At 47.2% G+C, this 25,711-nt stretch overlaps 1 protein-coding gene across 2 annotated transcripts in view; it reads right to left on the reverse strand.

Moving 5' to 3' along the window:
• The window catches only part of PRLHR (prolactin releasing hormone receptor), a 36,420-nt gene extending 11,422 nt beyond the window's left edge, over positions 1-24,998 (reverse strand). The window contains exon 1 of one of the 2 annotated variants that reach the window (XR_003856782.1): positions 13,282-13,460. Coding sequence is in view for 1 of the 2 variants with exons in the window: in XM_029601771.1 (XP_029457631.1) it covers positions 24,533-24,954 (422 nt within the window). In the remaining variant the exon portion in view is untranslated. Of the gene's footprint in view, positions 1-13,281; positions 13,461-24,532 lie in introns of those variants that run through there. The other variant, XM_029601771.1, reaches the window with a different exon arrangement.
• Between the last annotated feature and the right edge of the window lie 713 nt (positions 24,999-25,711).

Here is a 25,711-nt window from a genome sequence, read left to right on the forward strand (position 1 = left end):
AATAGTGTCACTATGGAATCCTTCTGCAGATGATGATAGAAAGAAAGACTGCTTTTTGTGAAGAGGTTAATCCTACCAGCCTCAGTTACAGGCTGATACAGAAAAATTCACGGGAAAGTGGGCGAGTGCCCGCTCTCCTGTGTGCGCGATTCAGTAAAAAAAAAATAAATTCAAATTAGGGCCCATGGTAAAAAAAGGCGCTAGGGACACTAGTGCATCCCTAGCGCCTCTTTTTTGACAGGAGCGGTGGCTGTCAGCGGGTTTGACAGCCGGTGCTCAATTTTGCCGGCGTCAATTCTCAAACCCGCTGACTGCCACGGGTTCGGAAACCGGACGCCGGCAAAATTGAGCATCCGGTTTTCAACCTGCGAGCCGCGGGCCGATTTTAAATTTTATTTTTTATTATTTTAAATTATTTTTAACTTTTGGGACCTCCGACTTAATATCGCCATGATATTAAAAATTAATTCCCGGGTGCCGGCAGAAATTAACGCCCCCCTGCTCAGGAAGCAGGGGGCTGTTCTCTGCTGCCTGAGACTGGGCTCTGGCCATAAGGGGCAGTGGAAGCACTCGGCAGACAAGGCGGCTGCTTAGGGTACTACAACCCTGGGGGGGGGGGGGGGCAGTACGGGGGTGGTGATGACATCTTCTTTCCTCCCACACGGGTCTGCACTGGCAGGAAGCAGGTGTCATTGCTACCACGCTGGAAGAGCTGGAGGCAGGAAGGTCGGCCGGAGCACCGAAAGGAGGAGGCAGCAGGTTTGTCTCATGGTACCTGGAAGAATGGCAGGCAGCAGTGACAGCCCATGTGCCGAGTGCAGGAAGAAGCAGGGTTGGCCCACAGAGCCGGAAGGAGCATGAGGCAGCAACCTCAGCCTGCGCGCCAAAAAAGGAGAAGTGAGAGGCAGAGCAATGTTGAACTCATGGCCCAAAGAAAGAGAAGAGCTCCGTGGGCCATGGGAGGAGGAGAGAGGCAGAAGAAAGAAGCTGTTGCTGCTCTTTGCTTGTGCTTCTACAGGGAGATTGAACATGCATAAGTGAGATTGAGCATGTGCGTCTGAGCATATGTGTGAGCGAGAACACGCATGAGGATGTGTGTGAGCGCGAGAGAGAGGAGAAAGTTTATGTGCAAAAACCCTCCCCCTAATTCATGACGCTCTCAGGGCAAATGGAAAACAAAAGTTCCCAGGTATGAAGAGGAATTTTTTAAATCCTTATTTGTTTTAATTATTTGGTGTTATTTCTATGTGAAACATTTTACTGATGTTTACAAAATTGTTTAAAATTTATATGAAATTTTAATTATTAAATGTCAATCTGTCAGCTGTTAATTTGGTTTTGCTATTAATAATTTATATTTTTTAATGGAACCCTTACTTGGGGGGGGGGGGGGGGGGGGGGGTTTTACATCTCAATAGCACACAAACTTATTTCTTCTTTTCGGGGCATACATCCGGCTAACACTTACTCCCATGCTTAACTCTCTATCCCAGGGTGGATTCTTTCTGTGGGGAGAAGCTCTCGCTTATGGCCCAGACAGTGTTGGGTTTTTTCTCGTGTTGTAGCTGCATCCCAAGGGGTGAGATGCTGGGACAAACCAGGCAGGACCAGACTCTGGGTGTTAAAATAAAGTTTACTGATTTTGCAACAATTAAATTAAAGTCCAATTAGTCCATTATACTGAAGTTACAGCTGACTGATGGTACAGATATGAGTTTCTTTTTAGGTAAATGTCCTTTATTTCTGTAGGAAAAGTCTCTCAAAAGAGAGGACCAGGCTATTTCAGCTCTGGATCCCCATGGGAAGGGGTGTCAGAAAAAACCTCCCCACATCTGGATCCCCATGGGTAAGGGTGTCAGAAAAAACCTCCCCACATCCATCAAAATCTTTCTCAGAAGGTGCTGTCACCGGTCTTGCCCACCTACAGGCCGATACAGTACAGTGCGCTCTGACGGAGTACTGCAGGCTAACAGTGCGCTCTGACGGAGCGCACTGTTAGCCTGCCCTCGGACGCGCGTTTTCCCTTACCCCTTATTCAGTAAGGGGCGGAAAACGCGCGTCCAACCCCCCCAAACCTAATAGCGCCCTATTAGGTATTTGCACGCGATTCAGTAAGTAAAATGTGCAGCCATGCTGCACATTTTACTTTAAGAACTTAATTTCTTTGAGCACCGGGAAAGTGCACAGAAAAGCAGTAAAAACTGCTTTTCTGTGCACCTTCCAACTTAATATCATAGCGATATTAAGTCGGGGGTCCCGAAGGGTAAAAAAAGTGAAAAAAAAAATTCAAATGGACCGGCGGCTGTCGGGCCGAAAACCGGACGCTCAATTTTGCCAGCGTCCGGTTTCCGAGCCCGTGGCTGTCAGCAGGCTCGAGAACCGACGCCGGCAAAATTGAGTGTCGGCTGTCAAACCCGCTGACAGAAGCTGCTCCGGGTCAAAAGGAGGCGCTAGGGACGCGCTAGTGTCCCTAGCGCCTCCTTTTGCCCGTTTCTACCACACCACCTAATTTAAATACAGAATCACGCGCACAGGCGAGTGGCTTGTGCGCGCGCCGGGAGAGCGGGCGTTCGTCCGCTCTCCCGCGGACTTTACTGAATCGGCCCGCTAGGGAGTAGAATGAGCTCACGGGTCTTAAGTCCTCTGAATTGAGTGCCCCAAAGTGGATTCCAGCTCAAAATTTATCTCTCTGTAACTAATAGAAGAGGCACCCTCTGGCAGGGCTAGCATGATGAAGGATCTCTTCAAATCTAAGGTGCATGATGAGGCTGGGAGGCCTCATCAGAGAGTTGAAAAAAGAAATCTTCACTGTTAAGAGGCTTTTTAAAACTGACCACAGAGGCTAGTAAGATGGCTGCACTAAATATGATGAGGCATCCAATCCAAGCTGTCTAGGTTGGGAGGGGCAAAGAGGGTTGGAAGGCTCATAGATGTGAGGGTTCTAAACAAGGACCTAGAGCCATTTAATGGCTGACCCAAAGTTTTGAAGTTTTGTGAGGAATAATGATTCTGTTTTTCCATTGTTGCACTGCATACAGGGTATGGCTTAGTGCGGTTTCCAGATTAGTATTTGTCTGCACATTTCATTTATACTTGCGGTCTCTTTATTCTGTATTTCATGAGGGTCTGTCTGTGTTCTGCATGTGTGACTGAGGTGAGGTGTTCTACTAGCGTGTAGCTTCTGTGTAGGTATCTATAGCAGCTTGGCTTGTTCTGTTTTCCTTACAAGAGGTGTATTGGTGTTTTAGGACTTGGTATAATATTTAAAGTTTTGCCTTTTCATAGGTCAGGTTGTTATTGTGCTGTTTTGGTATGGGAGGTTTACTATATTGTAATTGTAATTCAGTTAAGAGATGGTTTTCTGAGGACCAAGCCCACACCCAACACGCCCAATACCATATGGGCTCCAAGTGTCTGTTTGCTTTTTTTCTTTTTGTAGGGTTTTTATTTATTTTGTACATTTTTCTTTTCATTTAAAATGTATTATAAATGCATAAATGTTTAAATTGTGTGTGTGTGTGGACTGGAGGGGTGTGTGTGTTTGTGTGTGCACAAAGCAGTAAGGTTCACTTAGGGCACCTAATACCCTTGCACCAGCTCTGCTGGCCAATGGAGTCAAAGGGGTAGAACCATATGTGCACATGCAATGGGCTCTCTGCTATGCAGGGCCCGGAGCATCTGCTTCTTTTTCCCATCTGTAAAAGGGGTCCTATATGCTCACCTACTGTGCTCCCATGCATCTCACTCCATCGCTGGACTTCTCCTTCCCCTGCCCCACCATTAAGCTCACAAACATACAGTATAAGAGTTTTCCAACAGAAGCAAAGACTTCTTCCCTCGTCTTCGAGCTTGTATTTGCATTTTTGCCTTGAACCTAATCAGGAGGCACCTAAGCCTTGGAAACTGCAACTCTCATTAGTCTAAAAATCATCCCTTCCAGTCAGGCAGTAAATTAATGCCCAGTCCAGTGATCTCTGGTGTCTAGCTGAGTTTATTCCCCTTACATACGAGCCAATGCAGTAAAGTGCGCTCAGGCTGAGCGCACTGTTAGCCCCCGTTTGGCGCGCTATTTTTGCCCCTTATACAGTAAGGGGTAATAGCGTGTGGAAAACGTGCGGCCAACCCCCCCGAAACTAATAGCACCCGCAACATGCAAATGCATGTTGATGGGCCTATTAGTTAGTCCCGCACGATACAGTAAGTAAAATGTGCAGTGAAGCCGCACATTTTGCTCTCAGAAATTAACTCCTGCCAAAGGCTGGCATTAATTTCGGCCGGCACCAGGAAAGTGTACAGAAAAGCAGAAAAAACTTTTTTTCTGTACACCCTCCGACTTAATATCATAGCGATATTAAGTCGGAGGCCCCAAAAATAAAAAAAACTTAAAAATTAAAAAAATAATTAAAAATCTGCCTGCGACCTGCGGGTTGGAAGACGGATGCTCAGTTATGCCATTGTCCATTTTCTGAACCCGTAGCTGTCAGCGGGTTCGAGAACCAACGCCGGTAAAATTGAGCGTCGGCTGTCAAACCCGCTGACAGCCGCCACTTCTGTCAAAAAGGAGGCGCTAGGGACGCGCTAGTGTTCCTAGTGCCTCCTTTTACCGCGGGCCCTCATTTGCATATTTTGTCTTTCTGAATCACGTGCTCAGGAGAGTGGCCTGGGCACGCGCCGGGAGAGCGGGCGCTCACCGGCTCTCCCGCGGGTTTTTCTGTATCGGCCTGTTAGTGCAGAATCGGTCTTTGTTCTCATGTCATATTATTTGCACTATTTCTGCTAACCATCCTTTGTCAGTAAACAGTTGATAACTGAGCAATCGGAAAGAGATGCAGATCTCATAGTTTCAAATCCTTCACTGTCTCTCTCTCTCTCTCTGTGCTTAATTTTTTTGTGTCATTCCTCTGAGCATCACAGAAACAGGCTGTTTCCATGGAAACATGAAATAGGAAGAAAACCTAGCTTTCTAAGTTTATAGGATGAAGATTCTTCCCTGGCACATTTGCAACGATTGGTGGATTGGCCCAGGGGAACATTCTTGTGAACTTTTAATTTCTTTACTTCCTAAGTCATGTTACAAAGTCATAATAATAAAAACAATAATCCTAGAGGCTTGATTTGTGATATCACATTTGGAGTCTGATGTTCAGTTTTGGGTATTCATCCTAGGCATATCTGATGCTGTCATTTGAAAGTGTCCTGAAAACATCAGCAATATTCGTTTTGCGTCATTTCCCATCTGGATTGGTATAGTAAATGAATTAAAAAAAAAAAAGGCATGGGATAAACACTATGGATCCCTAAAGGCTGGAGGTGGAATGAAGAAAAGGAAGCATGGGGGTAACCTGCAAAGAGTGGCAGCTACTACCCCTAACAGAAGGCATGGGGATTACTACCTTTAACCAATTAGCCTTAATACAACAGCAGGGTTAAAAATGGGGAATTGGATTTAGATGACAGCCATTGCTGGGCCCTGACTTTTATGGTCTGGGGTACTGAAATGCAAACATTAGGGAAAAAGCACAGGACTGCCTCTACAGCCAAGTCCAAAAGCAAAGCATGTTCAAGCAGCATTGTCTGAATTATCAAGGCTGCTCACCCTGTAAAAATGTTGCTAGTAGTATTACTACCCTTAACATAAGGTTTGGGGGTAACCTGCAAGTGTTAGGATTTGTAGGTTAGTGGGCCCTTGGCCCGAGGTGAGAGGTGGTACCGCCCACAGGGAGGAGTCCCGTTGAGCCTCACCGTCGGGAGGCGAGGTCAGAGCTATAGGTAGCACAGCCCAGCAAGTGGGAAGAGAGTAGGAGACTGGGCTGTGGGAGAATGGAGTCAGAAAGGATCCCCCTGGTGGTGGAATGCAGAACAGGCCCCAAGGAGCGGGGAGTACAGAGAGGGCGACCCCAGGGGTGGAGCCACAGAGAGAGTGTCTGCTCAGGAGGGATGACGTAGGTTATCTGAGGTACGGGGAGCCCTGGGGTCACTGGCAATGCAAGGGAACACTACCCCGAGGAGCGGGGAAGTGTGGTACAGTCTCGGTGTGTAGGCAGAATGCTACTCCGAGGAGCAGGGAGAAAGATGTTGTAGCAGAAACAAGTCATCGGCCCGAGGAGCGGGAGAACGCCAAGCAGTCACAATTCACAAGCGCAGACCTGAGGAATGGGAGGTGCGGCTGGTCCCTAGCGATGGCTGCGGCCCGAGGAGCAGGGTACACCAACGCTGATTCTCCATGAAGCAGACTAGCATGGCAATGGTCCGCAGAGTGGGGTACACCATAGTGGAGACTCATGGGCAGCGTAGTTCAGCAGTGGTCTGTGAAATGGGGTACACCGAAGTGGAGGCTCATGAGCAGAGTAGTTTGGCAGTGGTCCGCGAAGCGGGGTACACTGAAGTGGAGACTCACTAGCAGAGTAGTTCCTGAAGCTGCCCCTGAGGAGCAGGGGAAGGTAGACAGCATCTGAGGTGCAGGGCCCTTCGAGGAGCGGATAGCCAGAGACTGGAGCAGGGCCCCTGAGGAGCGGGTACCCAAGAGTGTCTCACGCCACAATAAGCAGGAAGCAGGAACCAATGTCCATAGAGAGAGCAGCAGGATTCAGCAAGGAGGGAACTCGTTGCCAAATCAATTGGAGACAGGCCCCGATGGTGGTAAGAGTCCAGGGCTAGTGATGTCATCAAGGGAAGACGCACCTGAGGTTCCCGCCCTGGCGTTCTTAAAGGAGGGCCATGGAGCGCGCCTAGGAATGTCCGGGAGAAATATGGTGGTCGGTGGCATACTCGCCACCCTGGAGAGTCCTGAGATGGAGCTATGAAAGTCGGAGGTTGCTAGTCACAGCCGCAAGTCTTCCCATAGGAGAGAGGGCAGTGAGGCACAAAGTGAGTAATAGCAGTCGCAGCCATCTGCGACCAACGGTCATAACAGTACCCCCTCTCTTAGGGCCTCCCCCCAGGTGTTTGGGTTTTCTAGGATGTGTGGCATGAAACTGCCAGATTAGATCCTTGTCAAGGATATTGGCCGCAAGCTCCCAGCTGTTTTTTTCAGGCCTGAAGCCCTCCCACAAAAGGAGATACTCCCATCTCTTACCACACTTCCTGACATCCAATATATCTTGCATCTGATAGGTAATGTCCACTTCTGATGACAGAGGTTGAGGTTCAAGTGGTGTCTTAGAAAAGTCGGACAGTATCAGAGGCTTGAGTAGTGAGATATGGAAGGCGTTATGGATTTTAAGAGATGCAGGCAGTCGCAGGCTGTAGGTAACTGGCCCCAGGTAACTGGGGGCAAAACGGGCCGATGGCAGTTTTAGACGAATAAAGCGAGTGCTGAGCCACACTTTGTCTCCTGGGTTAAACTGCGGAGCTTCTCGATGATGGGCATCATAGAACCTTTTGCAGTTTTGAGCAGCTTGCTGGAGGAGTTGCTTGGTGTGGTCCCAAAGTTGATGCAACTCCTGCGTGGTAGCTTGCGCTGCTAGAGATGGTACGGACAGTGAGAGTGGAAGAAGAGGCAGTGGCTGATGTCCATAGACCACCTGAAAGGGGGATGACTTGGTGGAAGCAGACTGATGGGAATTTAGAGCAAACTCGACCCATGGCAGGAGGTCAGCCCAATCATGCTGCTGGGAATTTACATAGGCTCGAAGGAACTGTTTTAATGTCCTGTTTGTTCTCTCCATCTGACCATTGGCTTTAGGATGATAAGCCAATGTAAGGTCCAAGGTGATGTGAAACTTTTTGCAGAGGGATTTCCAAAACTGGGCAGTGAATTGCACTCCTCGATCAGAGAATATATGTCTAGGTAGTCTGTGAAGGTGGAATATGTGGCAGATAAACAAATTCGCTAATTCCGGAGCTGAAGGAAGACCAGGTAATGCTACAAAATGAGTCATCTTCGAAAATCGGTCCACGGTAACTCAAATGGTATTGTTCCACTTGAAGGAGGAAGGTCCACAATGAAATCTGTGGCTATATGCATCCATGGCTCACTGGGCGTGGGAAGCGGTTGCATGAGACCCCCAAGGATGACCCGCCGGAGGCTCATGTTGCATGCATGTAAAGCAAGAGTCCACATAAGCTTGCGTGTCCTTTTTCATGGTGGGCCACCAATAGAAACATTGGAGGGTAGACAAGGATCTAGACTGTCCCGGGTGACCTGCAGTTAGGGAGTCGTGAGTAATTTCCATCAAAGTTGTCAGGGAACTACCATTTTCCCGGGCGGCACTGTGAACGTGGCAGAAAGAAGGACCTTGGCTGGATCAATGATGTGACATGGAAGGTCGGGTATGTCTTCAGCGATGAAAGACCGAGAGAGTGCATTGGCACAAGATTTCTTGCTGGCTGGCCGATAACGTAACAAAAAATTAAATTGAGTAAAAAAAAAGGCCCAACGGGCCTGTCGATGATTGAGGCATTGCGCACGGTGCAAATACTCAAGGTTCTTGTGGTTGGTAAATACTGTAATCTGGTGCTGTGCCCCCTGGAGCCAGGGACGCCATTCTTCGAAAGCCAGTTTAATTGCTAACAGCTCCTTATCCCCAATTGCATAATTACATTCTGCTGGAGAGAAACGTTTAGAAAAAAAGAACAGGGGTGTAAGTTATGGTTGGCTGAATGCTGGCTGAGTACGACTCCAACGCCGATATCCGAGGCATCGACCTCAATGATGAAGGGTCGTCGGGGGGTCTGGATGACGAAGGCATGGTTCCAACAGGAAGGCAGCTTTAAGGTCCTGGAAGGCAGTCATGGCCTCGAGCAACCACTGAGACAGATTGGCACCCTTACGAGTCATGGCCGTAAGTGAGGCAGTCAGCGTAGAATAGTGAGGAATAAAAGATCTGTAATAATTAGTGAAGCCGAGGAATCTCCGCAAGGCCTTGAAGCCTGTTGGTTGAGGCCAACCGCGGATACTTTTGGATTTTTGGGGATCCTTCCAGAATCCTTGGCTAGAGACCATGTAGCCCAGAAATGGGATTGACTCCTGTTCAAAAGAGCACTTCTCTAGCTTGGCATACAGGCGGTTGTCCCACAAACACTGAAGAACACTGCAGATGACCTGGTGATGGCTCTGAAGATCCTGGGAAAAAATCAAGATGTCATCTAGGTAGACAACAACGCACCAGTAGAGCATGTCTCTAAAGATCTCGTTCATCATATTCTGAAAAACCGCTGGAGCATTACAGAGGCTGAACAGCATTATCAGGTATTCAAAGTGTCCATCAGGTATATTAAATGTGGTTTTCCATTCATTGCCCTGGCGAATTCGGACCAAGTTGTAAGCCCCTCTAAGATCTAATTTGGTGAAGATCTTGGCCCCCTGCAGTCTGTCAAAGAGTTCCAAAATTAACGGAAGTGGGTAGTGGTCCTTCAGCGTGATCTAGTTTAGGCCATGATAGTCATTGCATGGCTGGAGAGAGCCATCCTTCTTTCCCACCAAGAAAAAGCCTGCTTCAGCGGGGGACTTGGAGGGCCGGATAAATCCCTTGGCTAAATTTTCTCGTATATATTCCGACATAGCTTGAGTTTCAGTCAATGATAATGGGTAGATCCTACCCCGAGGAGGTTCAGAGTTGGGCAGCAAATTTATTGCAGTCGAAAGAGCGGTGTGGGGGCAGGATGTCTGCAGCCTTCTTGGAAAAGAAGTCCGCGTATGAGGAGTATTGCGGCGGAAGGCCCAGAAGAGAAGAAGAAGTGGTTAGACATGGTACCGGTGATTCGGCCTCCAAGTATTTACTGCAGCAAGAGTCACCCCAACGATATAGTTGTAATGTGACCCAATCATACTGCGGGGTGTGCAACTTTAACCATGGCAGCCCCAGGACCATAGGGTGGATAGCCTTATCCAGCACGAGGAAGGATATGGTCTCGACATGAAGAGAGCTGGTGCGGAGCTGAATGGGAACCATGGAGTGCGTGACTTCACCTGGTAGAGGTTCGCCATGAATGGAGGACAGTAATAAGGGCACTGGGGAGCGGATGGTGGGGATTCGGAGATGTTCCACAAGTTGCCTCAGGATGAAGTTCCCACCTGCCCCAGAGTCCACCAAAGCCAGTGTATGAAATTCTTGGGCATCCAGCTTTATGGAAACTGGCAGGGTTAGTGGAGGAGAAGGTGAAGTCAGGTTTAGGAGTAGTCCCCCGGCAGGACCTAAGCCTGGAAGTTTCCTGGACAAACGGGGCAAGTAGCTATAGCATGTCCAGGTTGGACACAATACAAATAAAGCCCAGATTGTTGGTGGTGGTGTTTTTCTTTCGGAGAAAGCCTACTTCGGCCCATCTGCATTGGTTCATCTGCTTCTTTACTCAAGGTGGTGTTAGGCTTGGGAGAAGGCATACGCCGAATTTGGGGTGCACTCAGTGCCATCCTTTTAGGCGCTCTAGCCTCTTGAGAACGTTCTCGAAGGCAACGATCGATACGACCAGTGAGATTGATCAGAGAATCCAGGGATTCTGGAAGTTCCCGGGCCGCAAGTTCATCTTTAATATGCGGGCTTAGGCCTTCAAGGAAGATAGCACGCAGACAGTCCAAATCCCAGTAAAGTTCAGACGAAAGGGTCCTGAACTCAATGACGTAGTCGGTCAGAGTCCTGGAGCCTTGTTGGAGATGGAGAAGAGAAGATCCGTATATGGTTCTCCGACCTGGATCATCGAACAAGGAGTGAAAAAGGGCGAGAAAGCCCGGCAGATCATGAAGAACTGGATCACCTCACTCCCTGAGAGGTGATGCCCAGGCCAGGTCCTTACCATCCAAGAGTGACAGGATGTACGTCGTTTTGGCAATCACATCTGGAAAATATGCGGGTTGTAGGCAAAAATGCATATTACACTGATTCAGGAAACCCCTGCACATAAGAGGGTCTCCTGAGAAACATGGGGATACCAGCAAGGGCACCGTAGGCTGGAGGAGCGGCGTGTGAGAGGCAGGAGTAGGTTTAGCAGACATCGAGGCTGAGTCCAACCGGGTACTCAGGTTGTTGATGGCTGTAGCCAGAGTTTCTAAGAACTTTCGTTGTTCAGAAATTCGTTGTGCCAGGTCAGGAATAGCCTGGAGAGCCGAGACCTCTGCCGGGTCCATGGACTTGGCAATCTGTTAGGATTCGTAGGTTAGTGGTCCCTTGGCCCAAGGTGAGAGGTGGTACCGCCCACGGGGAGGAGCCCCATTGAGCCTCACCATCGGGAGGTGAGGTCAGAGCTTTAGGTAGCACAACCCAGCGAGTGGGAAGAGAGTAGGAGACTGGGCTGTGGGAGAAAGGAGCCAGAAAGGATCCCCCTGATGGTGGAGTGCAGAACAGGCCTTGAGGAGCGGAGAGTACAGAGAGGATGACCCCGGGGGCGGAGCCACAGAGAGAGTGTCTGCACAGGAAGGATGACGTAGGTTACCCGAGGTACGGGGAACCCCGGGGACACTGGCAATGCAAGGGAACACTACCCCGAGGAGCAGGGAAGTGTGTACAGTCTCAGAGTGTAGGCAGAATGCTACCCCGAGGAGTGGGGAGCAAGATGTTGTAGCAGAAACAAGGTGTCAGCCCGAGGAGCGGGAGAATGCCAAGCAGTCACAGTTCACAAGCGCAGACCTGAGGAATGGGAGGTGCGGTTGGTCCCTAGCGATGGCCATGGCCCGCAGAGCTGGGTACACCAGGGCTGATTCTCTATGAAGCAGAGTAGCACGGCAATGGTCTGCAGAGCGGGGTACACGTTGTGGAGACTCACGGGCAGCGTAGTTCAGCAGTGGTCCACGAAGCGGGGTACACTGAAGTAGAGGCTCACGAGTAGAGTAGTTCGGCAGTGGTCTGCGGAGCGGGGTACACTGAAGTGGAGACTAACGAGCAGAGTAGTTTCTGAAGCTATTCCCGAGGAGCGGGGGAAGTAGACAGCATCCGAGGCTCCGGGCCCTCCAAGGAGCGGATAACCAGAGACTGGAGCAGGGGGAGTGGGAACAGGTACCCGAGAGTGTCTCACACCACGGGAAGCAGGAAGCAGGAACCAATGTCCATAGAGAGAGCAGCAGGATTCAGCAAGGAGGGAACTCGTTGCCAAATCGATTGGAGTCAGGCCCCGATGGTGCTAAGAGTCCAGGGCTAGTGATGTCATCAAGGGGAGATGCCCCTGAGGTTCCCGCCCTGGCGTCCTTAAAAGAGGGCCATGGAGCGCGCACGCCTAGGAAGGTCCGGGAGAAACATGGCAGTCGGCAGTGTCCTCACCACCCTGGAGAGTCCTGAGACGGAGCCATGAAGGTCGGAGGCGGCTATCCACAGCTGCGAGTCTTCCCAGAGGAGAGAGGGCAGTGAGGCACGAAGTGAGTAATAGAGGTCACAGCCATCTGCGACCGACGGTCATAACAGCAAGGAGCAGACGTTATTATCCTTAATAGAAAAATTGGGATTAGCTGCAGGGAGTGGAAGTAACTACCATAAGAAACTTGCTGGGCAGACTGGATGGAACATTTGGACTTTTTCTACTGTCATTACTATGTTATGTTACTATGGTACAAATATCTGAGATATCATTTGTTGTTCATATCATTTTAGTGCATACTAACACATGCACTAAAAAAAAGTTTTCGCATGCGCATGGTGTTAAAACGTGTGCTAAAAATAACACAAAATATACTTTTCAAGAGGAAACAAAATAGATGAAACAAAAGGAAAAGGAACCAAAAAAAACACAAAAGGAAATTATATTTTTTTCCATGCACATCCCTATCACAACAGGTCATGACATTGCAATAGTACCGTGAGTTACTGGCAAACCAAGTGTACTCCACCACAGTCTAAGAATTGTCATTCTGTTGTTTACATATGGTGTAGGATTATCTGTGAAATGCAAGGTTTGCAACTCCCCAGTAAACAAGTGGGTCATAGTCAGCAAGTTGGTGGTAGCTGGATACTGCCCAGCAGGGCTACAATGCTCTCGTCGGGCAAATGTTTGGGTAACAGACTCACTAGTTTTGCTAGCTGTTCAGATTATTACAAAACTTGGTAGGAAAACATGGAGGTGAGGGAAGAAAGGAAGAGAGACGGGCAGGGTGTTGGATTAAATACCAGGGGGGGCTGAGTGTTCATCTACCAAAATCAGAAGAGAACAAAAGAGGACAGCAAACATTGTCAGTCCTTAACAACTGAGACCCAAATAGCTGGACAGACTATCTGCCATCATATAAAATTGTAAGCTGCCTAGGACAACAGCAGGTTCCTATAAGGTTTTTAAATAAAGAGCTTTTAACACCTGTGAGTTAAGCCTGCTGTGCTCTCACCCAGGATGTGATGGAATTAGTCTCAGTAAATTCTTACCTACCAGCACCGGTGGTCAAGGGCAGCGCAGGTCAGTTTTGCTGAATGTGAAGGAGATTAAGATGCATCAAACAGGAGCCCATATGATAAGACTGGTTCTTAGTCTTCTCCTTCCTCTTCTTCTAATCTTGCTGTTTCTTTCCCAAGTTTCTTAAAATGCATGTGAACAAATCCTTATCATCCTTGCCATTCACTGCAATGAGATTTGCAGGGATTTTTTTTTTTTTTTAATTCCTTGTACCGGTGCCAATTTATGTCCCAGTCCAGTTATGACAAAAGTACTGAGCATCGCCAAACTGGCAGGATAGGGGATTTAGGGGAGGACTTGGAAGACAACAATTCAAACCCACCCCTAGTCAGGCTAGTATAGAATAGGTGTGAAAGTAACTCTCTTTTTCTGTGTTGGTTATTGGACAATGCATTATGAAAGGCATTGTTTAAATTAAGACGTGAAACCCATGGACTTGGATCTGGAAAATTACTTTATGTTGATCTAGAGTATGGCAAAAAAAAAAAATAAATAAATTCCATGCAACTTCAACCAATTTCATTTAATTTGAGATTTCTATCATTTTTCATAGCTCCTAAATTTCTTTTCTGGCCCCAAAATGATGATTGGAGCAAGTTTAAGATCAGCTGCAATTGTTCAAAACTTCAACATAGAAACATAGAAACAGAAATGATGGCAGAAATGGACCAATTGATCCACCCAGTCTGCCCAGCAAGCTTATGCTGAATCTGATGCCAGTATCTGCTGCACTGTGCAGGTTACCCCCGTGCTTATCAGTTTACCAGACCTTAAAAGTCAGGGCCCTCGGATACTGTTTGAATCCAGTTTCCCTTAACCATTGCTGTGGAAGCAGAGAGCAATGTTGGAGTTGCATCAAAAGTATCAGACTTACGGGCCGATACAGTACAGTGCGCTCCGGTAGAGCGCAATGTTAGCCCAGGTTTGGCCGCGCGTTTTCGACGCGCTAGCTTTACCCGTTATTCAGTAAGGGGTAATGGGCGTTGAAAATGTGCGGCCAACCCGCCCGAAACTAATAGCGCCCGCAACATGCAAATGCACGTTGCGGGCGCTATTAGTTATTCCCGCGCGATCCAGAAAGCAAAATGTGCAGCCAAGCCGCAAGTTTTACTTTCAAAAATTAACGCCTGCCCAAAGGCTGGCGTTAATTTCTGCCGGCGCCGGGGAAATGTACAGAAAAAACTGCTTTTCTGTACACTCTCCGACTTAATATCATAGCGATATTAAGTCGGAGGCCCCACAAATAAAAAAAATTAAAAATAAAAAAAAAATTTTTAAATCGGCCCGCGGCCCGGAAGACGGACAATCAATTATGCCGGCGTCCGTTTTCTGAACCCGTGGCTGTCAGCGGGTCTGAGAACCGACGCCGACAAAATTGAGCGTCAGCTGTCAAACCTGCTGACAGCTGCCGCTCCTGTCAAAAAGGAGGCACTAGGGACGCGCTAGTGTCCCTAGTGCCTCTTTTTACCGCGGGGCCTAATTTGCATAGGCCACCCTCCTGAATCGCGCACCCAGGAGAGTGGCCTGTGTGTGTGCCGGGAGAGCGGGCGCTTGCCGGCTCTCCTGCGCATTTTTTGTATCGGCCTGTATGTGATTAAGGGTAGTAAGTGCCATATCAGCAAGTTACCCTGATGTTTATTAAATCCCCAAACCGTAAACAAATCTGAAGTGCATGGCCACTGCTAATGATGTGATCCTTACTCTGTAGAAACTCAACCAACTCAATATTTTTACAGAGTGACTTTGGCTGTCTCAGCAGCATTCGCCACACTGTAAGCACTCAGCGCAAAGAGCCCTTCCCTTTGGATGAGGCAGAACATTCTGACGTCTACTGTGGCCTTAATGGATGAATCCAAGTAGTATTCATTGTCTCGAAGGAGCAATCCCCTTGAAAGCTCCTGAGAAGGGCTTTAGACATATTGCTGTTGGGTGATCAGTGCACTCTTTTGTCTCCTGCTGTTACTAAGCTTTAGAAAATCTTAAGGCCTTTTTTTGTATCTATGGTGCAATCTGGCCACATTCATCTTCAAATCATTTCCCAGGACCTTCCCTCTTTCCGTTGTTCTTCAGTCCATTAGTTTTAAACTACCCGGAGCTCATTTACCATTTATTTCCTGACTGCCTGTCCTTAGATTGTTAAGCTGGTCTGTGGTCTCATCAGTACCTAGAGATGTGGAAAGTACACCAAAGAAATGTAGGACCAATGAACCTCAGCTCACTGCTTAAACTACAGAAGAATATGGGAAACCTGTTTTGAAGGGAGAAAGCTTCATCTGATGAAGGGCAAGGACCCCCAAAATCTGGGATTTTAGATATTGCTTTGTTTGTTGTTTGATTAGACTTGGAAGGTCTGGTATGATTTGGGACAGTAATTGCTTCAAAAGAAGGGGACATTAATTCTTCCTAGTTCTTCCTTAATCCAAGCACCATGCTATGGAAATTATAACCTGCAAGTTTTTTATTCTAGCACTCCATCAGCTAGGTTTGGACCAGTAGGTAAACCATGAAGAATCATTCCAGTATTTATAAGGAGCTGAAGTATAAAAAGTTCATTTGTGAGCATAAATGACCCTTTGTAAAGTGAGTTCCAGATGAGGGTAGGTGTATAATGATTCCTACTCTAAATCAGCTACTGGACACTGAGAAAGAATTCAACTAATCTGAAGTTTTACTATAGTGCTGACCCCTGTGCTGCATGTTAATTTTCCATATCAAATAGTGGAAATGGGCTGCTAACCAGGTTTCCAACACAACTAACTAATCTTTCTATGGAAGCCAATTCCATCTCTTAGAGGGGACTGTGACTTCTGGGTTATTGCTAAGATATTGATTGCTGGAAAATCTGTGTAGTTGCATAATGATGGACAATGGAGAGGAAGCAAAGAAAAGGCAAGAGGTGCATGGTGTGCACTGCTGGAAGGCCATGAGATGAGATACAAAAATGAATGTCAAAGATACAAGGGGAATAGACATGCATCAAGAGCGTCTAGTGAAACAACTGGACCTGCAGAAATGTTTTTGAAATATATTTGAATTTAATTACACACCTTCTTAATCTCAAGGTGAATTTCATTCAGGTACCATAGATATTTCCCTATCTCATATTCTGTGTTTGTATCTGAGGCAATGAAGGGTGAAGTGATGACCCACTTCTACTGCTGCACTTTGTGACCTTGGGGATTTGAACCCTGATTTCTGGGTTCTTAGCTTGCTGCTCTAAATGCTAGGCTTGAAGCATGTTAGAAACACAGAATATGACAGTAGATAAAAGGCATCAGGTCCAACTAGTCCTATTATCCTTTCCTATTGCAATATAGAGGAGTGTGCTTGATCTCTGACTTTCCCTTCATTTCCTCTCAACTAAGGATCCTCTGTGCTTATTACAAGCTTTCTTATGTTTTCTTACGTCTTTTTCCCACATCACCACCACCATTGTCCCATGCCTTCACCACTCTTTCTGTGAAGAAATATGCATTTCTGTATGTTACTCCTGAATCTACCTTCTTTGAGCCTCGTATTATGACTTCTTGATCCAGAATTTCCTTTCCATTGAAAGGCCCCTTTGTCCCTGTGCCAGTCTCCCAAGCCATCCAGTCCTAGAAATTAAAGGTTCAGTATTTATTGTCACGGCACCAGTCCACCAACCCATTCATGTAACTAATTTACTGCCTTTCAAACCAATTTCAAAGCAGTGCATGTCTATAAACAATATAAATATTTACAAAAACATACATCAACAACCAAACCAATAAGAACATAATAAAATGCAAATATCTAAAGCATTCCCTTTTGCTTCTTTGCTGATCTAATAGTTGGGTTCTGTAATATGGAGTTTCATTTGCTGGGATACTATAGAGCTTTCTCTCTGTGCAACCATGCCATGGAATATTTTATTTTAGTTTCAGGTAGACCACAGATGTGCTTTTCTTTTTTTCCATACTCTTCTCCCAAAAGCAACTCCAAAACACACTTTTTGCCTTTTTCTGTCTAGTGAATGCTAAAGCAATTTCATGAAAGCAGTTCAAAAGAACATTTTGCAAACTGTAGCTGAGAGGCACAGCTAGAATAGATCAGTTGAATGCTGAACTGTTTTCCCCAGTGCTAAGGTCTTCACTCCAGACCTTGGTTCTGCTGACATGTCAGTATAGTGTTCTTTTGCAGATGTAAACAGTGTTATGTGGTCCACCACCGGGCTGACAACAGCCTTATTGTAAGAAAACGAATAATACCCAGGTCACATAGTCATGAAGGAGGAGCCTTACCGCCGTAACAAGCTGGCTTGTTACGGCGGTTACTACCCCAAACCAAATATGCCTGATACTTCACTTTCAATGCATATACAGCATAGCTCTCTGCTTCAATGACAGGGGAGAAGAATAACTGATACTTCACACATCCAGCAGAGCTCTCTGCTACAACGGCAAGGGAGAAGAAAAAGGGTTCGCACTCAAAAAGCGGGGAGTAGCTGGCTTGTTACGGCGGTTACTACCCCAAACCAAATGTGCCTGATACTTCACTTTCCATGCATATCCAGCATGGCTCTCTGCTTCAACGGCAGGGGAGAAGAAAAAAAAACCAACAAGGGCTGTACAACATAGTCTAGGTAAAACAAATAAGCATGGGTGTAGCTTGCTTATCGCAGCGGTTACTGCCCCTACTACCCCTAACTAATCAAGCTAGATATTTCACTTGGATGCAGCTCCATCACTGCTCTCTACATTAATGGTGGGGGTGGAAGGGGAATAGAACCAAGAGCTAAGAGAAACAGATAAGAATGAGAGAAAAAATGTGTGAGGCTTGCTGGGCAGACTGGATGGGCCATTCGGTCTTCTTCTGCCGTCATTTCTATGTTTCTATGTTTTTGCTGGGGTATATAAAGGGAAACATTTTCAAAAGCTTACTTGAGACTTCTATGTGCAAAATAAGGAGTTTCCCATGTAGGTAAGCTGAATGTGTTTAAATAGCTTTCCAGCCACCTAAAACAATGCATGTCAGTTATAATGTGCATACCTTCACACCATCATTTCAAAAGGAGTAATGTTATGTGTGTATATTTAGTGGCATAACAACCTGATATCAAGCAATTCAGGGCAATACTTTGTGTTGGAAAATTGGGTTGCTTTGGGGCAGTCTTCATGCTTTGTGTGTCTAAATTTGTGGTGATTAGTGGCATAGTTAATGACAGCAGATAAAGAGCAAAATGGCCCATGCAGTCTGTCCAGTATAGGTGTTTAGGGTTGTAACCACTGCTCTGTGCAGGGTACCCCTTTCATTACCATCCTCTTGCCACTAAGGGCTCTTCTGTGTTTATCCTACGCCTTTTTTGAATTCCATCACCAATTTTGACTTCACCACCTCTGCTGGGAGGGCATTCCAGGCATCCACACCCTTTCTATGAACAAAATAGTTCCTGAGGTTCTTCCTGAATCTACCTCCCATCATGACCGCTTAGTTCTACAGCTTTCTTTCCAATGGAACAGATGCTGCTTGTGCATTTTTAATACCGTTCAGGTATTTAAAAGTCTGTATAATATCCCTCCTGATTCTTCTGTAGGGTACAAATTTAGGTCCTCAGGTTTCATCTCATAGGACTTTTGGTGCAGTCCCTGCACCATATTGGTTATTTAGTTATATTTAGCTCACACCTTTTCAATGGTAGCTCAAGATGAGTTATATTCAGGTACAGTAGGTATTTTCCTGTCCCCAGAGGGCTTACAATCTTAGGGGTACATTTACTGTGCCACAAATGCTATAACATGCAAAGAACAGAGTTTTTCATGCGTTAAATGCTGTTTACCATGTGGTATATCCATATTGTGGCACTATCACATGATATTCATGATATTGCATGATAGTTTGTTTAAAAATCCTCCCCCTATTGAAATTAGCTGCTTTGCATGATATGCATGCAAAAATTGTTCAAATGCATGCAAAGCAGCTAATGCGTAGGTAATCCTTTGCTAATAAAATAATGCAGCTTGTCATAAAAAAGGGAAACCACATTATTTTAATGGAAATCGAGGTGTACATATTTTGCTGCTGGGGCATTGGAATGCTAGCGCACATCCTGATGCTTCTATGGCAAAATTTAAAGGGCCACCTGGCCCAATAAACAATCCTCCAAAACTGAAAAATTCCCCTCTGGAGATTTTGGAAGACCCTTCGCACCCTGACCCCCGCCACCTTTAGATTCAGCCCAGCAGGCCAAAAAGTTTAAAAAATGTAAAAAAATAATCATTCAATAACATCCCGTCCCTTCCAAATCCCTCCACTTTCCAAGATGCTCATCTTCCCCAATTCCAAACTCCCCCCACTGGTTCCTCCCCTCCTCCCTAAGGCCTCCATCCCCTCAGCTTCCCCCCTTCCATAGCTCAAGTCCCTGGTGTCTAATGGCTCCCACCCCCATTCCCAGACCCCCTGTTTAGGTAAAAATAAATCTCTGGTAGTCTAGTGGACCCCCCCCCCCCCACTCCTTGTCCCCCTCATACCTTGAGAAGAAATCCCTGATGTCTAGTGGTGGCTCAGAGTGCCACCTGGGCACTGGGCTGACTGCTCTTTGCCCCTATCATGTGCTGGGGCAAAGGACGGGTTGGCGCCATTTTGGAAAATAGCATTGACCAGCTAGAGCCTAGGAGCCCTCTGAGCCCATCACTAGACACCAGGGATATCTGCTCAAGGTAGGGGGAGGGTCTGAGGAGTAGGGGATGGGCCACTAGGCCACCAGGGACTTGTCTGGGGGTGGGGGGGCCACTAGACATGAGACTTGAGCTCTGGAAATGGGGCTAAGGGGTAAGAAGTGGAAGCCCTTGGAAAGGGGGGGAGGATAAGCGGGGTTAGAATTGGAGGAAGCAATTTTGGAAAAGGGAAGGGGGTTGGGATATCTCTGCATGATTAATTTCTTTTTGAAAATACTTTCTAGTAAGCAGAGAAATGCATTACATTTCAACAACGTACATATTCATTGAACAGTATTGCAAAACACAGAACCAAAGCAGAGATGTACTAAAGCCAATTTGGAGCCTGTTTGGTTGAATTGACACGTTTAACAAAGCACCTCCCCTCTCCAATCACATGGTATCATACATTCATTCATAGTCTGCACAGCCACTCACCCTCACTTATATTTTTTTAACTTTTTGGCCTGCTGAGCCACCTCTAGAGGCAGCGGGAGTTTTCTCAAGCCCCCTCAGGGAGATCTTTTTCACTTTGGGAGGAGGCTTGTTTTGGGGCCATGTGGCTCTTTAACATGATAGTGGCCCTGGGCTAAATGGGCCGCCATTGTGCATGTTTCCATATTCCATGGCAATATTTTGTATTGTGGATTTTTTTCCAACATAAAAATATAGCTGCAAAACCAGGGAGGGGCAAAATATTGCGGGAACACCCCTCCCAATGGTAAACTATTGCAGCTTGATAAATGACCCCCTAAAGCAGTGGTTCTCAACCCTGTCCTGGGGACAACCCCCCCCTCCCCAGCCAGTCGGGTTTTCAGGATATCCACAATGACTATGGATGAGAGAAAATTTGCATACACTATCTCCATAACATGCAAATTTTCTCTCATGCATATTCATTGTGGATATCCTGAAAACCCGACTGGCTGGGTGGGGGGTCCCCAGGACAGGGTTGAGAACCACTGCCCTAAAGGTTTTCTCCCATTGTCAGACTGACACAGTAAAGTGCGCTCAGCTGAGCGCACTGTTTCTCCCGAAGTTGGATGCACCTTTTGGATGCACGTCCACTACCCTTTATACAATAAGGGGTTTAACATGTCCAAAATGTTCGTCAAACCCCCCCCCCCCCGAAAACTAATAGTGCTCATCACATGCAAATGCATGTTGATGAGGCTATTAGCTATTCGCCCGGGATACAGAAAAAAAAATGTGTGCTCGATCTGCACATTTTACGCTCAGATATTAGCGCCTGCCCAAGCGTTAATTTCTGAGCAGCCTGAAAAAGTGTACAGAAAAACAGAAAATACTGCTTTTCTGTACATCCTCCAACTTAATATCGTGGCGATAATAAGTCGGAGGAACCAAAAGATTAAAAAAACAAAAGTGTGCATGCAGTCAGGTTAGGAAAAGAGATGCTCAATTTTATAAGTGTCCATTTTCCTAACCTGTGACTGTGCGCCCTGCTGATAGCCACCTCTCCTGGGCTTCCGCTGCTAACGAGGCTCTAGGGGTGCACTATTGTCCCTAGCACCTCCTTTTTAGTGCAACCCCTCATTTAAACACAGTATCACACACCCAGGAGAGGTGGCTGGGCATGGCTTAGGAAAGCAGGTGCTTATCACTGAGTGCCTGTTTTCCTGTGCACTTTACTGTATTGGCTTGTGTGTGTGTTTATAGAAAGAATGCTTAGTACACAGGGCCCTCAGTAATGGAAGGTGAAGTAACCCGGCGAAGGTTACAAGGCGTATCAGCAGGATTTGAACCCTGGCTTCCCTTATAATCAGACTGCTGCTCTAGTCACTAGGCCACTCCTTGAACTAGGCTGCTGCTGTCCTCTATCCTATATGTGATGGCCTCCAAAACAACATAATGCTGCAGGTGCCCTCATTTTTCCTGCTAGTTATGCCTCTCTGTGCAGCCTACTCACTGCCTTGTCACTCTGTCCCCCTGAGGTTTCTCGCCCAGGCAGTGTCTTTCCCCCTCCACACCCCCCAATCACATTCTGAAGCTCTGCACTCATAAGTGCATGCATGGAGTGGGAGGGAAGGTGCGTGTTTAGATCAGCTGCCTACACCAGGGTTCAAATCCCCCCTGTCATCGTGGGGAAGTGACTTCACTCTCCGTTACCTCAGGCACGAGCTTAGATCATGAGTCCTCAAGGGACAGGGAAATATCTACAGGACCCAAATGCAACCTGTTTTAAGGTGGAATATAAATAAATGGCTGCACTTTTTGGCACTGAATGTTAACTGCCACGTATTCAACCACTCCCCAAGCTTCCTTAGATCGTTTCTTCTGTTCCTTCAGGGGTGTCCACTCTCTTGTCAATGTTAGTGACGTCCACAAAAAGACAAACCTTTCTTTCTAACTCCTCTGTTAGATAGTTCCCTAAGGTCTTGAAGAGAAATGGCCCTAGAACAGATCCCTGGGACACACTCCACTAGTAATCACCTTTTCCTCCTCTGCCATCTATCAGTCAGCCAATTTCAAATCCAGTCCACTCTCCCAGGCTGCACATTTTATTCATCAGCTTCCTACATGGGACAGCATCAAAAGCTTTGTTGTAATCCAGAGAAGCACATCCAGTGCACACCGTTAATTTAATTCGCGAGTCACCCTGTTGAAAAAAATTGGGCGGATTCGTTTGTCGTGATCTTCCTGTGGTAAAACACAGGCTGCCTCAGACCCTGCAACCCACTGGATTGTAGATAGTTTACCATGCCTCCCTTCAGAGAATCTCCATTAATTTCCCCACCACCGGGGAAAGGCTAACTGGCCGGTGCTGGTTTCCAGCCTCCTCTGCTACCACTCTTGTACAGAGGAACCGCACCACCCATCTCTAATCCCGCAGCACCGCGCCCGTTTCCCATTGACCAAATCCTTCAGCAGAGGCACCAGAACCTCTCTGAATGCCCTCAGTATCCTGGGATGTATCTCATCCAGTGCCGTGGCTCTGTCCACTTCCACACAAACGCTATAATCTGTAAGTGGGGCGCTGTCTACCTCACTCCCACATGTACCCTTGCCAGCCAGCAGCAGCATTTCTTTTTCCCGAGGTCTTCAGTGAACACCAAACAGAAATATTTGTTTAGCATTTCTCCTTTTCACTCATCTCTCCCCACACATTGCACCTCGTCACTGTTCAGCCTTACAGTTCAGTTTCTAGCCTTCCTCCTTTCTCTGACATATCTGAAAAACATTTTGGCATCTCTCTTTACCTCTTTAGCAATTATTTCTCCCACTTGTGTTTTTCCCCCGTCCTGATTTCTTTCCTTCTTTCTTTCTTCCGAGTGTTCAGCTTTTTGAGATCTTTTTGTACGTTTTGAATGCTGATCTGTTTGGTTTGGTTTTTTTCTGCCACCTCCTTGGAGAACCGGAGTGGTTTCCCTTTCCCTCTTGGTTTTTTTTTATTTGCTTTTCTTACATAAAGATTTGTTTTTGCCATTATTTTAGCTTCTTTTAGACCAGCCCATTGTTCTTCCACTTCAGCTATCTCCTTCCAGCCTGCCAGCTCATCCTAAAGGCGCTTCCCCATCCCGTATTCCTCTTGCAAACCAGGGTACAGAGTAGTTCTAGTGTTCTGTTGTATTTGTCTGACCTGTGGTGAATTGGGTAATAGCTGCTTTTTCGTGAATTGGACTTTATTGCAGAATGATTGTGTTAGCTGATAGCATATTGGCTCCCTTAGAGTCTGGTCTCTTTCTCACCTGTTGTGATGTGTGTCTGAATGAGATCTAACACATCCTATTTCTCTTTTTTTTTTTTAAGTGAAATCAATAGGTTATCTCTGCCTTCATGCTGAGAAAGTTCCAGCTCTCCAAGTCAGTGCAAATTTGTTGTAGCTCTCAGCCACTGGTCTGTGTGTGCAGGAGCCTGTCTAATATATATAAAGCAGCAGATTGCTGACTGTGATGCATAAACACTGCTGCATGCTGGGGGAGAGGAGAAGAAAGGGGAGAAGGGAAAAATGGGGAAACTTCATTTTCTAGGTAACCCTTTCCTTCCTTAAAATATCCCTGAACCTAACCTGACCTGCCCTAGCTCCCTTTTTATGCCTTAAAAAAAAATAAGGAGGGAAGAGAGAGTCCAAATCTGTAACACCATCAGTTCATAATAAAACACAAAAATATGAAGGAGATAACAGTGAGGTAGAAATGGAAAATATGGACTGACAATGAGACTCATAGTAGAAAAAATACTGACTACCAGAGTGACTAAGAGAAAATGATAGAGACAGGGGCCCTGGAGGTCAGTGTGCCCATCTCTGAGGGACCAGTTGCCCTCTGAAGCGGAAGGGTTAGGTCATATTGGATTTAGAAAGACGTCCTAAAACCACCGGAAGACATTGTGATTATATCATCAGGTCAATTACTGCCTACTGTGAGGGCTCGCTCTTTTCAGACCTCTCGTCTGCTCTCAGCCGGTGACAGATCTGTGGTTTCCTGCCAGCGCTTGCGGGCTGGGAACACTTTCTGGAGTTCACAGGGGCTGAGGACCGCTGGGCTCTAGGCAGTGATGATGAATGATAACCCAGCAGCGGCTCATATAGTTACCTGTCCACGGCAATGGCAGTCAGGGTGAACACGGACACGTAGACCGTCACGGGCTGCATCAGAAAGACAAAGTAGCACATGAACTTGCCGAAGATCCAGCCCTGGGGGTTGAAGGCGTAGGCCAGGGTGAAGGGCACGCAGGTGGCGCACATCAGCATGTCGGAGAGGGCCAGGTTCCCGATGAAGAAGTTGGTGACATTGTGCATTTTCTTGGTCTTGCAGATGACGTAGAGGAGCAGGTAGTTCCCGAAGATGCCGACGAGGACCACCAGCAGGTAGCAGGGGACGATGAGGGGCTTGAAGGACTGGATCAGCTGCACCCCGGTGAACTGGGAGCTGCTGTTGGTGCCGTTCCTTACGACGACCTCGTAGACGCTGGCGTTGGGCATCGCCTGGCGGCTGCAGCTGCCCGCAGGCTCCATGGCCGAAAGCCCACTGAAGTCTGCTTAAAACAATCCCATGGGGGGAGGGGGGGGGGGTATCCCTGATCGGTTAATCCGGCTCTGGGAGGCAGGATGACTAGCAGGGAACGCTTTTCGTTGGACCCTGGAAGCAGGATTTCCAGTCAGGGGAAAGGCATTAAAAGTAACAGCCGGGTCTCCCGAGCTGCAGCGCTAGTAACTTCCACGCGTACTTTTTCGGTGCAGGCTCGGTGCTGGCGGGCACTGCCTCCTGGCACCCCCGAGCAATTTCAAGCGCCAGCTGCCCCTTCGTGTCCCTGTGCAGGGGGTGCTCGGAAACTGGGACTTGCATCTTTCATCGCCTGGCATTTAATGCTCTGAGGACATGGACACGGTGCGACATCCTTGGCAGCCCCGGCCTCTTGCAAATGAACGATCTCTTTGAAGTTTCCTCGGTCCTCTGTCTTTTTTTTCCCCAGTTGCTAAGGACTTGGTTGCCCGTTCAGGTTCCAGCGGTACCATGGAGGATGCAGCCCGAAGTGCCTGCGGCGGGCTTCAGTTCTGAAAAGACAGTCAGGAGGAATATTCAGCGCTTTGCAACTTCTCGTCTGCTAAGAGACACAAGTGGGACCCGAGTGGAATCAAAGCGCCAAGGCTCCCTAAGCAATGCATTATCCATTAATTATCAGCCCCTCGCCGGCCGAATGGCTTTTAGTGCAGAGCAGAAGTTGAAGAGTGCAAAGGAAGCTGTGATTTTTCGGGGGTGGAAAACACATAA

This window comes from Rhinatrema bivittatum, chromosome 5, assembly GCF_901001135.1.
Source record: "Rhinatrema bivittatum chromosome 5, aRhiBiv1.1, whole genome shotgun sequence".
In the NCBI taxonomy this organism is placed as follows: domain Eukaryota; kingdom Metazoa; phylum Chordata; class Amphibia; order Gymnophiona; family Rhinatrematidae; genus Rhinatrema; species Rhinatrema bivittatum.